The 15446-nt window shown below is 50.9% G+C and overlaps 1 protein-coding gene across 8 annotated transcripts in view; it reads right to left on the bottom strand.

The window, feature by feature from the left end:
* Positions 1-5144: 5144 nt before the first annotated feature.
* The window catches only part of PTPRF (protein tyrosine phosphatase receptor type F), an 82402-nt gene continuing 72100 nt past the window's right edge, over positions 5145-15446 (bottom strand). For 5 of the 8 annotated variants that reach the window (XM_016123708.2, XM_016123709.2, XM_016123713.2 and 2 more), the window contains 13 exons: positions 14649-14681; positions 13693-13790; positions 10696-10819; positions 10349-10524; positions 9558-9677; positions 9179-9333; positions 8813-9098; positions 8539-8717; positions 8194-8320; positions 7866-7991; positions 7464-7618; positions 7239-7374; positions 5145-6855 (listed from right to left, as the gene is read on the bottom strand). In XM_016123708.2, coding sequence (XP_015979194.2) covers positions 6787-6855; positions 7239-7374; positions 7464-7618; positions 7866-7991; positions 8194-8320; positions 8539-8717; positions 8813-9098; positions 9179-9333; positions 9558-9677; positions 10349-10524; positions 10696-10819; positions 13693-13790; positions 14649-14681 — 1784 coding nt within the window. In that variant the 3' untranslated portion in view covers positions 5145-6786. The remainder of the gene's footprint in view (positions 6856-7238; positions 7375-7463; positions 7619-7865; positions 7992-8193; positions 8321-8538; positions 8718-8812; positions 9099-9178; positions 9334-9557; positions 9678-10348; positions 10525-10695; positions 10820-13692; positions 13791-14648; positions 14682-15446) is intronic. The other 3 variants (XM_016123711.2, XM_016123712.2, XM_016123715.2) reach the window with 1 other exon arrangement.

Below are 15446 nucleotides of genomic sequence, written 5' to 3'. Positions count from 1 at the left end.
CTATGCTGCAGTGACTCTTTGCCCATAGATTTTTAAAATATTTGTCCATTTGTTTCCTGTATATATATTTCTAAAGGTATGTCACTGAGTCAAAGGTAAAGCGTATTTTAAGGCTTTTAATACATACTGCAATTTTTCCTCCAAAAAGGTAGAACACAGATCCCCACTAGCAATATGAGTGCCCAATTCCCCACACCAGTATTAACACATAACTTTTGCCAATTTGATAAACAATAGTACCTGATCATTTTTTTTTCAAGTTGCATTTCTTTGATTAATAATGAGGCTGAGTATCTTCCATATTTTCATGGAATTTGTGTATAATTTTTGTAAATCGCCTATTTGTATCCATGCCCATTTTTCTATTAGGGTGTTTACTTTTATTCTTATTGATTTAAAAGCAGCTTTATCTAGTAGGGATTTAACCCTTTGCTTGTTAACAGATGTTAAGCGTGGTATGCTTAAGAAAATGCTTTAGATCAGTCTGGGATAAAGAGTTCAAGGAGAGATGGGCCAAGTGACCCAGAAGAGCATGACAAGTTTAAAGTTCCGGGCTGTTGGCACTGTGGATGTTGAGAGGCTGCGCTCAGCTTCCTTGTTACATTACAGCTCATTCTGGAAACTGGGATGGCTGCACACATCAGATAGTATATCCTCTTGTCCAGCAGGGCTGGATGAGCACAGCTTACTTTGATCCCAAGCTTTCCTTTAGACGCCAACCAGCTTTTCTTTATGATAATACACATTCTTCAGATATGTTATTGTCAATTTTATCAAGGCAATAACAACCAAAATTGAGGGCGAGGTATTTTCCAGAAAGAATCTAATGTCCATTTGGAAGAAAAACAGAGGAGCAGCACTAATTAATTTTGAAACACTAAAAAGATAATGATGGGACTAGCTGTGTCAGCTAATAAAACGAAACCACAAAAATTAAATGAGTAGACGAGACACATGAATGAAGCAGACCTGAGGCCCAGAAGTAGACTGTACTCATAACAACTTCTTATGTGACAAAAGGTGGCATCACAGACCAGTACAGAGAGGAGGGTGATCTAATAAGTAATTTGGAGGAAGAAAAAAAATTTAGACGCTCACATTAACCATACAGTAAAATATTTTTTAAAATAAGAATTCCAGAAGGTAGTAAGCAAATGGAATCAGATTGATGGAGAAATCTGAGCTGAGAAAACCACAGCCCAAGATGCCTGAGTCAAGAGAAGCCCGGACAGGTTTAAAGCTCTGAGTCTACAAATAAAAAATCAAAGTGCGCGATGGAGCCAATGTTAGGGTAAGTTGATAAAGCAACCCATTAGCAAAGTCTCAGCAGTTTCCATGTAACTCTCCTTCTTCTTTAACAGTTTCTGGGGAATTTTTTTTTTTTATATATAAAGACACCCATACCAGACAAATTTAAAACTGATAAGTGTAAAAGAAAAATATTTTCAGACCTACAAGAACCAAGATGTTTGTAACGCTATATGGAAATATTTCATAAAGGAATACTCCACTAAAGGAAAGGACTAACATGCTGCACGAGAAACAGCGGCAGCTGAGTGAGATCCAGAAATGAAGGGAAGAAAAAATTAGATTTGAAATTGATGCCTGATTTTTCAAAAACATGCAATTAAAATGCTGCTTATTAGTTTTCAATTTTTAGAACAAAAGACTTAACTATAGTAATAGGAAGGAAAGTATTAGAAACCTTGACAATGTGAAATAACAAAAAAATGGTAGTTGGAGTGGAGAGAGAGCAGATCAAGGAAAGTAAGCTAGCTAATCTCATTCTTCATAGAGGATAATCAATAGATACTGCCTAAGGTGATAAATAAAGTAATAGATGTTTAAATATATTGTCACAAAAAAAGCTCCAGAATTGTTGAAAGTAATACTGTATCTAACAAAACCAGGAGGTACAGGAGGGAGATCATACGAATTGACTAAATCCCAGGCATTTTATTGTGGAGTCACCAGCTACCATTGACTCAGGTGCAACTTATTGAGATACGATGCCCACGACCTAAAGAACTAAAATCAGAAGCTCCCAGGAATAACACAAGTTGGGGAGAGGAGAAGGAAAGCTTACCCTTTGTTTTGTATCCTTCAAGATGGAATTATTTTTCTCTATTTATTATGTGCATCCATATTTTTTAAAAAAGCTATATTGATAACTATGAAATTATGGCTTATCTGTAGCAGCTTAAAAAATGAGGTGCTGACATCGAAACTTAAACTTAAATGGAAAGGGTAATTTGCAGAAGGATATGAATAACATGCTTCCAGTTGTAAAAAAAATAAAGTTTATATACATTTGTATATTTATAGCAAATGCCCAGAAGGGTATATAAATTTTTGTCACTCCCTCCAGGGAGCCGGGGGACACGGAGAGAATGGAGACTTTAACACTTCTATCCTATTTGGAAGATTTTTGTTGTTTTTTAAAACAGAAGTATTAATTGTATAATTTTTAAAATTATACAATTTGAAAAAATTAAAGTACTATTAATTCTTGACAAATTAGGAAAATTACAAAGAAAAAAAATCACCCAAACTTAGAGCTCTTTATGCATTTCCTGCCAAATATTTTTTTCTCAATGCATGTGTTTCCAGCTATAGGCAGGTATGTGTCGGGAGAGCCCTGGAGTCAGGCAGACCTAGGAGTCATAGCAGCTCCACCACACCCGTTGAGAGCCTCAAGTAGGTTACTCAGCCCTAATGTTCAGCATTCCCCACCTCAATAAATGGCAAGTTCACCCTTCTAGTTGCTCAGGCCAAAACCAGAGTCAACCTGGACTCCTCTTTCTCCAGTCCATAAGCAAATCCTTGGTTCCACTTCCAAGATATAACCAGTATCTAGCCACTTCTTGCCACACCTATATTTCTGCCCAAGCCCTCCCAAAGGTCTAGGTGCTGACCCCCATCTCTTCTCTGGCCTTGTCCTCCACTATTCTCAAGCCTTGCTCTGGCCACCCTAGTAATCAAACCTTCCCCATATCTCCTATTCTAATCACCCCCTCCTCATGGCACTTAACACTTTCCAACAAACTATGTATGTTTATTTTTCATATGCATTATATTTCAGCCTACTAGAGTAGAACTACCACAAGGTCAGTTCATTGATGTGACTCCTACATAGCAAATGCTCATTAAGTATGTTGAATGAGTGCATGAGACCTAATTTTCTCATCTGCAAAATGGGCATAATAGGACTCACTCTGTACCGTTATAAGGACATTAAAAAATACATATTTCAAGTTAGTTGCACAGCAGGGCCACCTAACCTCACGTAGGATGGTCAAAGATGGCTTTTGAAGGAAATATTTCAGTAGAGACTAATGAGCAAGAGTTAGGCAGCTGAGAGGTGGGGGAGAATGCTCCAGAATAGCTTGTGGTAAGTAAGGAACGGAGCTTTGAGAGGATACAGTGAGGCAGGCACAAAACTTAAAAGGAAACTGTGCCATTGCTGGAGGTAAGGGAGCGAAGGGCGAGGGAAGGAGAGGCTGCAGAGGCAGGTCCTGCAGCCTCAGAAACCTGTGGAGTTTGGGCTGAGTGCTTGCCAGGGTCTCATCAGGACAGTGAGATGGTCCTGTCTGCCAACAGGAAGAATTACTCTGGCTGCTGTGCTGAGAATGGGTTGGCCAGGGCAGGACTGGGACAGGTAGACCAGGTAGAAGGCATGACCACAGTCCAGACAAGATGGGGTAACCTGGGACAGAGCAGTGTAAATGCAGAGAATTGAACGAGTATGAGCGAGAGGAGGCTGAACGGGCAGGGTTTGATTAGTTGAAGGTGGCGGTGAGGAAGAGAGATGCCTGATTGGGAAGCAGGGTGGACAGGGTGCCGCACACTGTGATTGGGGGTCCCGGAGAAGTGAGTTTAGAGGTGGGGATGGGATGAGAGTGAAGGGGTGCGTGGCTGACACCGGGGGATGGAAAAAGGGCAGGGACTCTGGAGCTGATGTACCCAGGTACGGGTCCCAGCTCTGGCACTTACTTGCCCTGTAGTCTCCGCAAAGTTAATCTGGGTAGCCTGTCCTCTCACCTGTGAGAGAGGAGGGTCTGCTCTGCTGGGTTGCTCTGAGACTTAGTGATCATGTCCATAAAGCACTGCCTGCAGAGCCCACCTGGTGCAGTTCTGACGGTTTTGTTCCTCAAATGACAGTGACACATATCTCTCCCTTGGAAATATTCAACAGTTCATTCTTTTATGTAGCCAACAATTATTCAAATACCATAAAAAATAATGCAATGATGGTATTGTTTTTCTGAACAAACAGAAATATGCCAGGCAGTGAATGAGGTGCTAGGGACCCCAAATCTCAGCCCGAGGGGACAGACGCCAACACTGGAGTATAGTGAGGGCCGCGATGGTGGTGGCACAGCATGTTGCAGAGGTACTTCACCTGACAGGGACACTTACATCCCTTTTGCCATCAATTCAAAGTCCTCGGCTGGTTCCAGCCTACCTTTCTAGCCCATGTCTCCTTACCCATCATGCTGTACTCCTTGTGGCTTCTATTGTGCCATTTCATACATCCAAGCTTTTGTACAAGTTGCTCTCTCCATTGGAAATCTTTTCTTACCTTTGAAAAGTAACCACTACTCACCTTATGAACCATTCAGAATCCAGCTAACATCACCTCCTCCAGGAAGCCTTCCCTGGAGGTCAGGTGCTGCCTCAGCGCACCCACAGCACCTCTGTATTGGGCTCATCGTGACACTCTAGAGTCCGGTCGGTGCTCACTTGTTTCTCTTTCCCACTTGTTCTGGGTCTCATTTGTCTACGACCCCAGAAGTCCCATGGTTTGACAACCTGGTAGGACTTACCTGATCACTAGTGGAGAGGCTGCACCAATGTCCAGTACCCATATTGCAAGAACTGTATGTATGCTGATACATAAAGGTGTGTACACTCCCAGCGCAGGGAGCTGGGTCCAACATGCGGTGCTCTTTATAGGCACCAGTGGCTCAGTCTTCAGGGTAACTGCTCCTCTCTGAAAGTGGGCACCGTGCTGAGACCCGATCTTGTCACAAACACTAAGGACAGCCTGTCTCTTTAGGAATGGGAAATATCCAGAACTTACCCCTACATATTAACTTATAGGGTCTAGACTAATTCCACAAAGAGCTGAGACAGAGGCCAAGTTTGTAAGAAATCTGATTATTCAAATTTATTACCATCAAGAATTATGCAATGATGCTGTAGTTTTCTTAACAAATAGAAAACGGACTGTGTACAACAGTGAACTCTACAGCACTAGCATCCACAAGGTAAAAATGAATGTCTCATCCAACATTACCAACCCTGGATTGTTGATCTCGACCGAGCCTAGCTAGATCTGGAGACGTCTGCTTCACGTCCCTCGGCTAAAACAGCTATGCACCCTTCCCCGCCCCCACTTACCTACCTAGATAGTGCTGCCCAGAGGAAGAGGCCCTCTCACTGCCCAGAGGAAGAGGCCCTCTCCTCAGCAAGCCAAGATTATAAGGATTGATTATAGTACCATTAAGAGAAGTCCAGTAGTCTTGCCACATTGGTTTATGAGGGCATCTCGAAGTAGAAAAGGGCGATTTTCATGGGCTTTGAAACAGCTGCAAACCAGGGAGAAAATCATCTGGCTCCTTCTCTAAGGACAGACATGTGCTACCAGGCCCACTGGCCTGGACCTGAAAGGGCCAGCCTCGCCCCTGCTTGGCCCTGAGGTGGGCAAGGTGTGTCACACACCCTGTCTTGTGCCAACTGCCTTGGCCACACGGCCAGACCCATAGCCTACCAACACCATACCACACTGCAATGCTGAGGACAAAAACAAGGCTCTGTGGGCCCAGAGGTCAGCCTGGTGGCTTCCCAGGGAGGCCCAGGCACACGGAGCCACCTCCCCTCTAGGGGGTTTGAAGTAGAAGCCAGGATGTGACTCTTTTCTTTCTTCCTTTTTTTGGATTTTTTTTGTTTGCTTGTTTTTGTTTTGTTTTTTTTTGTTTGCTTTTTTTAATCTTTGCAAACACGATGGTGATGAGGAACGCCTTGCCAGGCAACCCCAGATGTGTCTGTGGTTCGGGGCTGCGAATGTTAAAACACACACTGGAACAGACAACTGAGGCTGAGTGTTTCCTATCTCTTCCCCGCCCACCACTGTCTGTGGGGCCTAAAATAAGGCTCTTAAGGAAAAATAAAACAAAAGTTTAAAAAAAATTGTTCCCTGCATTTGGCTGAAACAGGATATTGTCTGAAAGGCTGGAAGAGCAGCAGATTAGTGAGGCCCCTGCTTAGGCTGGCAGCCCCCGCTCCACACACACGAGGAAGGCGTTTGTCCTTCCGAGGTGAAAGTCATACAAAAAAAGGATTCAAGTGAACTCAAAAAAGAAAACCACACCCCATCCCCCACAGCAGCCCATTTTGCAGTTAAGAATTTGCAAAAGGAAAAATCAGAGGGAAGAGGCCAGACTCCCTCAGTCTACCCCACTTAATGTATAAAAAGGAGGTTTTGTCCCATCCCCACCCCATGAGAAGAAGCATGAGAAACGCGGCAGCGGAACAGAGAACTTGGAGCGGGCTCTGGGTGGGCCTGGCGGACAGTGGCTGCAGCGCCCACCCGCTCGCCCAGGGGGGTTCTGGGCTCTCTGTTTGGTGTGGCAATGTTCCTGAAACGCTGTGATCCCAGTGGGCTGTGCTCTGCCAGTAACGGCATCCGTGCAGGAGGGCTGGACGATGGTCGGTATGGCTCAGAGGAGCTGGGTCCCCTCCAAGGCCCCCAGGCGGAGGCGGCGGAGGAGAGGGGGGCGGTAGTTACGTTGCATAGTGGTCAAAGCTGCCAAGGTACTCCAGGGCTGCACGGTAGCACAGCTGGTACTGGTCCTGCCGGGACAGGGGGCTGGTCAGTGTAGGCAGTGCCAGCGGGTACCCTGACACACTGGCAAGGGCACTCACTCTTTGCTGGCCAGGAGCAGGTGCTGGACCCAAACACCTGCCCCAGACAGTGTCCAGAGAACCTGGAAGAACCTCTAAAGGTTCATCTATCTCCTTTCCCCACTGCCCACCACCATCTGCTGTCCCCCTCTGCGCACCCCATACGGACTGCCATGTCCAACCCTAGCTGGAGCCAGGGACGCTACTGGTGCTCAGTGCAGGGGCCAAATGACAAGCGCATTCCCTTCCCCCTGCCCCGGCGTCCCTGGCAGAGCAGGCAACAGCCAGTGCTGGTGGCATGTGCCTGCGTGCCGACCCGGTGGCCCGCGTACCTCTGTCTGCACCATGGCTGGGCGCTGTGTGCGCAGGGTCTTTACAGTCTGAAACATGTCCACCACGCCCTCATAACGCATCCGCTCCAGGACGATGCTCAGAGTGATGAACACCCCGGTGCGGCCCACACCAGCACTGCTCAGGGACAGCATTGGGTCAAGGGTCCTGTCCACCAAGCCCGCAGGACCCCCCACCCTTGCCTAGCCCCCCAGGACTAGCCCCACCTGCAGTGCACTGTGATAGGTCCATCCTGCCCGAACTGTTCCTTGGTCTTGTGCACCTGCCCGATGAAGTCAATGAAGCCCTCCCCTGTCTTGGGTACTCCCTGCTCCGGCCAATCTGTGAACTGGAACTGCCGGATTGTCCTCGACTGCCCATCCTGGGAGAGGTAGGCAGGGAATGGGCTTAGTGCCTTGGGCTGTAGCCCCACTAGGCCAGGAAGGTAGGAAAATGAATGACACAGGTAAGCATCCCAGGAGACGTGCCCTGCCCCCTCCTTCTCATAGAGCCTCAGATTCCTGCAGTTGGAGCTAGGGTACCATGCAGGAAGCCTCCACTCCACACGAGCTTAGGCAATTACAGACACGCTTTCAAGTAAATACACATGCTCCCCTGTCCACACTCACCCTGGCATCTGTGACCTTGAACTCACGCAGGATATACTGCGGCATGTTGTACTCAGCCATTGGGTCAACAACAAAGTATTGGTAGCGAGCAGAGCGCTCTGCTGGCCAGTACTGGTGGCATTTCTCCTGTGGACAGAGGGGCCAGCCCCCATGATCAGGTGGGGAGGAATGTGGGAGGGGATTTCCAGGTTTCAGAGGATTCTGGGGCAGGACTCCTTAGGTGGTGATAATGGGGGGTCAGGGGCTATACTGATGAGTGGCTGGGGGTGAAAGGAAAGAAGAGTGAGGGGGTGGCAGGTACGAGAAGGGCCCTCGAGGGTGGGCTCACCCTGCCCATCTCCCGGAGCCTGGTCAGCATGACGATGATGGTGGAGTTGTGCTCCCACAGCATGCGCCAGAAGTCCTCGGTGCTCTCCGCCAGAGGCCCCTGTGTGGCTATGTAGGCCTTCTGCTGTCTGGGGTGGACATAAGACTGGACATGCTGGAAATGCTGTGCTTCCAGAGTCTCCCCAAGACTGCCCGGTCCTCCCTTGGAGCCCCGCTCAGATCGCCCCTCCTCCAGAAAGCCCACTTTGGTCTTCTGGGCTGGTCCTACTCTGTTACAGCACCAGCTGGCCAGGTGCAGGCCTAGGTACCCGTAGGGCATGGTCACGGGCAGACATAGCATGCTGACCTATAGCCATCCAAGAAGCTGGCATTGATGTAGTCGGAGCCCTCCACACCCCGGATGGGCTGCAGACACACACGGGTCAACTCATAGGGCATGATGTTCACTAGGCGGTTCTTGAACTTGTTGCAGGGCAGGTTGGCGCTGATGAAGCGGGATGTGTGGGCCTTGGAACTGGCCAGCAACTAGTGAGAGGGAGGGGCTGGTCAGACCTGGCTTCCTAGGGGGACTCATTCCCATGACCCAGTCCAGACCCAGTCCAGGCTCACCCCCGGCCCACCTTGAACTCAAGCTCCATGGCGGTCACACTCTCCCCAGGAGGCACTTGGCCCAGCTTCTGGATGTGGGCGTAGAGGTTGCGGGCAGGCACCTCTGTGTGTCCGCATGTGGCGGCCTCCAGCAACGCCTCGTGGATGAACACGTACTGATCTTCTGTCTGCACCATGTAGTTGCGTTGCGATCGCATGCATGTCACGTGGCCGTAGATGTCCACCGTCTTTTCGTGCTTCATGCGCTCCAGCATGGCGTCGATCACGATGAAGCAGCCCGTGCGGCCCACGCCCGCGCTGCAGGACATGGGCTCGGGTTGGGGCAGAGGCCCACCCATCTCTCACCCCGCCCCTTGGGTGGCACTGTACCCTCTCACCTGCAGTGCACCACCATAGGCCCTGCATCGAGCGGGTTGCAGGCCTTGACCCGCCGCAGGAAGGCCAGGATAGGGGTCGGGTACTCAGGAACCCCGTGGTCTGGCCAGGCCATGAACTGGAACTGACGCAGCTCCCGCTTCTCACTGGAGCCGCTCTGGGGAGAAGGGTGGGTGGGGAGAGACGGTGAGACGAAGAGAGTCGGCCTGCCACAGACTCAGGGCAGAGTAACCTAGTGCTGGCCGGCACAGCGCACTCACACACCTCTGAACCCCACACCCCAAGTTCCCACTTGCCCACCCCCAGCACGCCATGCTCAGACTAATGTCCTTTTAGGACCTGGGAAGGGTGGGGGGCACAAGCACCAGGGCAGGGCCATACCTTGTGGAGTGCGAAGGTGCGCACAGTGTATGTGGCCAGCTCCACTGTGTCTAGCAAAGTCACTTGAATGAGGCCGTAGGTCTCGGTGCCCCGGGCTGGCCAGTACTGATCACACTTCACCTGCAGAAGGACAAGCAGGGCAGGGTACAAGAGTGTTTGGAAGTGTCCAAAGGCTCAGAGGGGTAGGGTCCCCAGGGCCGAAGCCAGTTGGAAGAGCTAGACTACCTGCCGACAAGGCCCCCCGACCTTAAACTCTCAGACCCACCGTGTCACCCTCTCACGTCAGGTTCTCATGCTACGCTGCCACTGCTGACCTAGCTAGGGGAATGAGGACAATACTGAAATGTATTTATTCATGATCAAATCACACCAGGCGCATTTTCTGCCAAATTTACCCATAATGTTTATGTGCCATTTTCAAGCTCTGTAAATTTTATGTTCCACTCGATACTTTGCATTGCAAAAGCAAATAACAGCCGCTCTTTCCACTAATTAACTTAGGAGATGTGTTAATGCCCCAGGAACACTCCAGCATCTGGGGAACATGTGAACATCCCGGGAACATGCCAGCAACTGGGGAACATATTAACATTCTCAGAAAATGCAGCATCTGGTGTAACATATTAACATCCTAGGAATCTACTAGTGTCTGGGGACCATAACACCTCAGAAAGACAATAGCACTTGGGGCGTCCCTTGAGGAACTTCTTCCCACAGGGACAGAAGGTGCCTAAAGTCACCTGGTGGTGTTTTTCCACCCCGTCTCCCGGCAGGACCCTGCACAGTCTCACCCGGGACTTCTCCTCCAGCCGCGTCATCATGACCACAGTGGCTGTGCGCTGTTCCCACACCATCCGCCAGAAATCGCCCATGGTCTCGGGCAGCGGACCCTGTGTGGCAATGTAGGCATTCTGCTTGCGGTAGCCATCAATGTAGTTGGCATTGATATAGTCGCTGCCCGGGACACCTGTAGACAGGAAGGGATGTGAGAGAGCATTGTCCCAGGGCCTCCCAGCCCCACCCACCACACCTCAGTGCACCCCAGGACTCGTGGGCCTCTTCTGCAGGATGAACTGTTACCATAGCCAGCAAGAAGGAGGAGAGCAGGGGATAGGAGGGGGCCCCGTCTTTGGCTTACCATCGATGGAGGTAAGGATGACACGAGAGTGGTCATAGGCAATGACATTTGCATAGCGGTTCTTGGGCTTGTTCACTTCCAGGTTTGAATTCTCCCATGTGAACTGCTGTCCAGGGTCAATGGACTGCAGGCAACAGAGGAGGAAGGTAGAACGTGGTAAGAACTGAGGTCTCCCTACTGCCCCCTTCCAGGTGATGCCAACATCCAGTTCCTCGGCCACAGCCAGTCCCTCTAGCCCACTGTGCTCTGGTAAAGGGTGATCACCAGCTCCCCCAGCCACGGAGCTCAGGACTGCCACGTCACCTGTCGGGAAGGTGATGGGACCAACGCCTCCTCTGACCATGGTACCAAATCCCTTTGCCTGGTAGAATACTCAGGGGTGGCACGGGGGCAAGGGAAAGTCCCTTTGGGCCCTACACCCAACTAATGAAATGAGTGCAGGATGAGAGGAAGCAATGGCAGCCAGCTGTGCAGTGCCCACCCCTGAGGGCCCCGGACACCCACTGTACCACCTTGTCCGGGTCTTCATCTACCTCTACGGCTGTTTATCGTACCTCCTCTCCTTCCACCTGCCTTTTCTGTAAACAGAACATAGCACTCCTCCAGGGTTCATTCCTGGGCCCCCTTCAAACTCCACAACCTCTGTGAGTGACCTTATTTGCTCACAGGATCTTACTACACCCATGTGCTGGAGCTGCCTGTAACCCAACTTGCAGGCCAGAGTCTACCCTGAGCCCCAGTGTAAACATCCAGCAGCGTAGCCTCCTGGACATCACCACCTGAAGATCTCATAGGTCCTTTAAACTCTGTCCTTACCAAGCTGACTCCATCTGCTTCTCCTCCAAACCTGGCTCTGCCACTTGGGACTCAAATCTCATTAAAGGACATCATCATCCATTTACCCAAAAGCCCCGGCCAGAACCTGTGAGTTGTCCTTGAAACTCCTCTGTGCCTGTCCCGTCAGTCACCACGTCCTGGTGCTCCTCCTGCCCCTCAGCTCTCTCCAAACTGCTGCCACTGGCCTCGGCCAGGCCACCCCAACCCAGACTTGGCATCTCTCTGCCTCTCCGCTTTGCCCACCTCCATCCTGCAGCCAGAATAATCCTTATACAATCCAGATCTGATGATCTATTTCCTGCTTAATGCCTGCCATGGTTGCTCACTGCCTCACCTCAGACAATAATAACAGCTCAATCTTAGAACTTGCTGCGTGCTTGGCACTGTTCTAAGCACTTTGCATGTATTCACTCATCTAATCCTCCTATGAAGCAGGTTCTATTATTATCCTCTCCTTACAGATGGATACAAACTCAGCATAGCACACAACGTCCTCCATGTTTTGGCACCAGCCGTTACTCTCCACAGGACAGTGTGTACTGCTTCCGTGAGTTCCCCACAGCACACCCCGCCCGCCCCTCAGCCTGCCTGGGTGCCACCAGCCTACCTTCTCTGCGCACGTCTGTCACATTCAATACTAGGGCATAACGTCCTATCCCATGTTGATTATCTGTCCGTACTCATCTCCCCACTGACTGAGCTCCTCGAGGGCATGTGTCTCTGTATCCCTAACAGAGATGGCACACGGGAGGTGCTTGACAATGCATGATGGACAACTGACTGACTATTAAAGGCAACAGAACTATGGGATTCTAGCAGAGGGAAAGTCAACGGGAGGCCAGGGAAGCCAGGGAAGACTTCCTGCTACAGGAGGATCTTGTAAGGAAAGCTAGGACTGGAATTGAGAAGTGGGCAGAAGGTGGAAGTGGGAACACTGGGAGCCTGGACAGGGAGGCGCAGAGCCTCAGCAGAAGGGCGGATGTGGGACATGGGACCAAATGTGTGTGGGCTGAAGACCCTGGAAGGCCCTCCTGGCCAGCTGAAGAAGTGAAGGCAGGGAGCCCAACTCACTGGATTTATAAGCCCCGCAAGATCCCATGGAAAGCAGGGCCCTGGGTGCTCCACAGGTAGGGGCAGCATGCTTTTCTCGTAGTAGCCATGTTTACCTATCTGCCTGTCATGCTCAACTTCCTCTGTGGAAACCTGGCCCACAGCCCTGGGAAGAGGAATCTTGGTGTCTATGATACCAAGGGTGGACATTTGACCAGAGAGGAGCAAACTCCCAGACTGAGCCAGCCTCTCCGTCACCTGTCCATCCCTCACTGACTGAGAGTGAGTCCTGTGCCAGGACCAACGGAAACCGGAAACCACAGGGCTGAGCCACAACAGTTCCCTCTGTGCTCCTCAGAGGAGGCGGGGCTCTCCTTATTTCCTCCTTCGATAGCGAAACACCTCCCAGCTAGGTGGCCTGGAAGTCCTTGGACCCCAGGCTGAGGGAACAGTGCTCTGAAGTCTGAGCCCTCAGCAGGTAGGACTCAAGGCCAGAGTGATGTAAGCATGCCTTGAGCAGAAGGGTTTGTGCGGCATGAGCTGAGTCCCTGATTTTCTATCTCTGTGATCTGTGCAGCTCTGAAAAGACATGAGCACACACGTGTGCAGGCACTGGCTGTCAGGTAGACCTAGGTATGAATCCTGTCTCCCCTAGTCATTAGCTGTTTGATCCTGGGCAAGTCACTTCCCCTTTCTGAGCCTCAACTTGCTCATCTGTAAGATGGGATAATAATACCCATTTCACAGGGTTGTAGGGAAGACTGAATGCAGTGATGCATGTTAAGGCAGTGCTGGCCTACAGTAAGCTCTTGATAAAAGCCAGCCATTGTTACTGATTTTTGTGTGTATTATGTGTGTGTGAGCTTTTGCCTGTCTCTGGGAGTGTCTGGGTACGTGTCTGAGTATCCAGACCTGGGGTGCTCAAGGGCCTCGCCCCAATACCCAAGTAGCTGAGTAGCTGAGTTCTCCACCTACCATTGCTCAGCCCTCCAATCTGTGCTCTGGGCAGGTCTGGAGCCCCTCACCCAGAGCTGAGACCTGAGGCAGGACAGGAGCTGGCCTGGGGCTAAGCCTCGGCCAGGCACATGGCAGGGGGTAAGGATACCTCACCTCATACTCCTGGGAGAACTTGAGGCCATCGTTGGCTTTGAGGCGCTCAATGTTGTCCGCAAGGTCGGTGATGGGGATGGGTGGGTGGTCTCGCATACCTGGGGGAGTGGGGGCACACACAGGTAGAGTTAGCATGAAGCCTGAGCGAGGTGGCAGAGACAGCCCCAATGCAAGTATGTGCACATGTGAACACGTGTGACCATGGAGCACTCAGCACTGGTGGCATGGAGACAGCGGCACATGCGGCGACAGGGATGGTGGAGCACACAGCGGCTGGAAGTGGGGAGAGGACAGAGAGGGAGTGTGTGTGCCGTGAGCATGTGTGAGCATGTCCATGGGACACAGTGCTGAGTGGGGGCACCAGGGCCCCACCTGGCGGGTTCTCAAGAGGGATGAGAGGCTTCCTCCCCTTCCAGGCTGGGGCTGGAGCCCAGGTTGGGGGCAGCTGACAGGATGGGGCTTTGGGCTTCTTCAGCCTGCACCCCTGCTCCAGGAGCCCTGCCTGTGGACAGCCCTCCTGCCCCTCACTGGCGCCAGTCACCATGGGAGACTTGGTGACAGCATCGTCCCAGCACTGAGCATGTGGATGGAGCGATCACAAAGTACGGAGACAAGGCAGAGTGACGTGAAAAAACACAAAGAAATAAGCAGAGATGAGAAGGGAGAGGTGGAGACAAGAGAGGCACCCAGAAAGATGTCAGATTAAGGCCTGAGGCAAGAGAGGTGGAGAGGAGGTCACAGGGCTGGTGAGGGTGGGGGCAACAAAACTGGAGGAGGCAAGGTAGGGAGAAGAAGGATGGAGAAGGAAAGAGACGAGGAGACGGCGGGAGAGGAGAAGAAAGAAATGAAGAGAGAGAGAAGAATTCAAAGAAGAAGGGAGGCAATAGGCTGAGAAAAGTAGAGGAAACACACAAAAGCCAGAGTAGGCCCCAAACACGGGAACTTGGAAAACTAACTTGAGATATTCGGGCAACTGGGGACACTGGAACCTGCAGAGAAAAAAACAAAAAATATCGGGGCAAGAGAAGCAAGCCCGTTAACCGTCTCTGGTGGGACGCGGCAGAGGGGTGGTGAGGCGGTGAAGGGGCTGAGAGGGTGTGGGAGGGGCAGGCGGGAGGAGGACCGGGGGCAGGGAGGGGCCTCCCAAGACACACAGACAGATCTCCCACCCAGAGCTGAGCTCTCCCAGCTCCCAGGGGCCTGGGTGGCCTTGGTGGTGGTGGTGTGGGGTGGGTGGAACTCTTTTCACGATTATATTCTAGGGTCAAACCAACCCTCAGTCTCTCTGGTATCAAAATTTGACCTCGGCTATTTTCAGGTGGTTTGGCAGAAGGGAAGTGTGCTTTTACACAGAGATGTGGCACGTATGGCAAGAAATGAAGGGGCAGCCCACACAAGAACAGGGGGATGGTGACCGATTACTCTTAAAGCTTTTCTGTGGGATTGAAAAATATTCAGAATGAAAATTAAACAATAAGAAAAAAAAAAAGAGTGTTTACTGAACTGAAACAACACGAAGGAAACCCTAGGCTATGGTGACTGCTGCCGTCCCCGCTGCTCCTATCATTACCTGCGCCCTTCTGTGTGCCTGGTCTCCCCGACACTGCCCACGTCCACAGGGGTGCCTGTCCCCGGCAGCAGCCTCAGTTCCTTGATGTCCACATTTTTGGTGATGCTCACTGTGCTCCTTCCCACTGCCTGACCTGGGCTATGGTCTTTGCGGCCCCTGCCTTGCTGCACTTGGCCTTTAACAC

The sequence above is a fragment of the Rousettus aegyptiacus genome, unplaced genomic scaffold, assembly GCF_014176215.1.
Source record: "Rousettus aegyptiacus isolate mRouAeg1 unplaced genomic scaffold, mRouAeg1.p scaffold_m13_p_1, whole genome shotgun sequence".
Lineage (NCBI taxonomy): Eukaryota > Metazoa > Chordata > Mammalia > Chiroptera > Pteropodidae > Rousettus > Rousettus aegyptiacus.
This window is presented reverse-complemented; position numbering and strand designations above follow the sequence as displayed.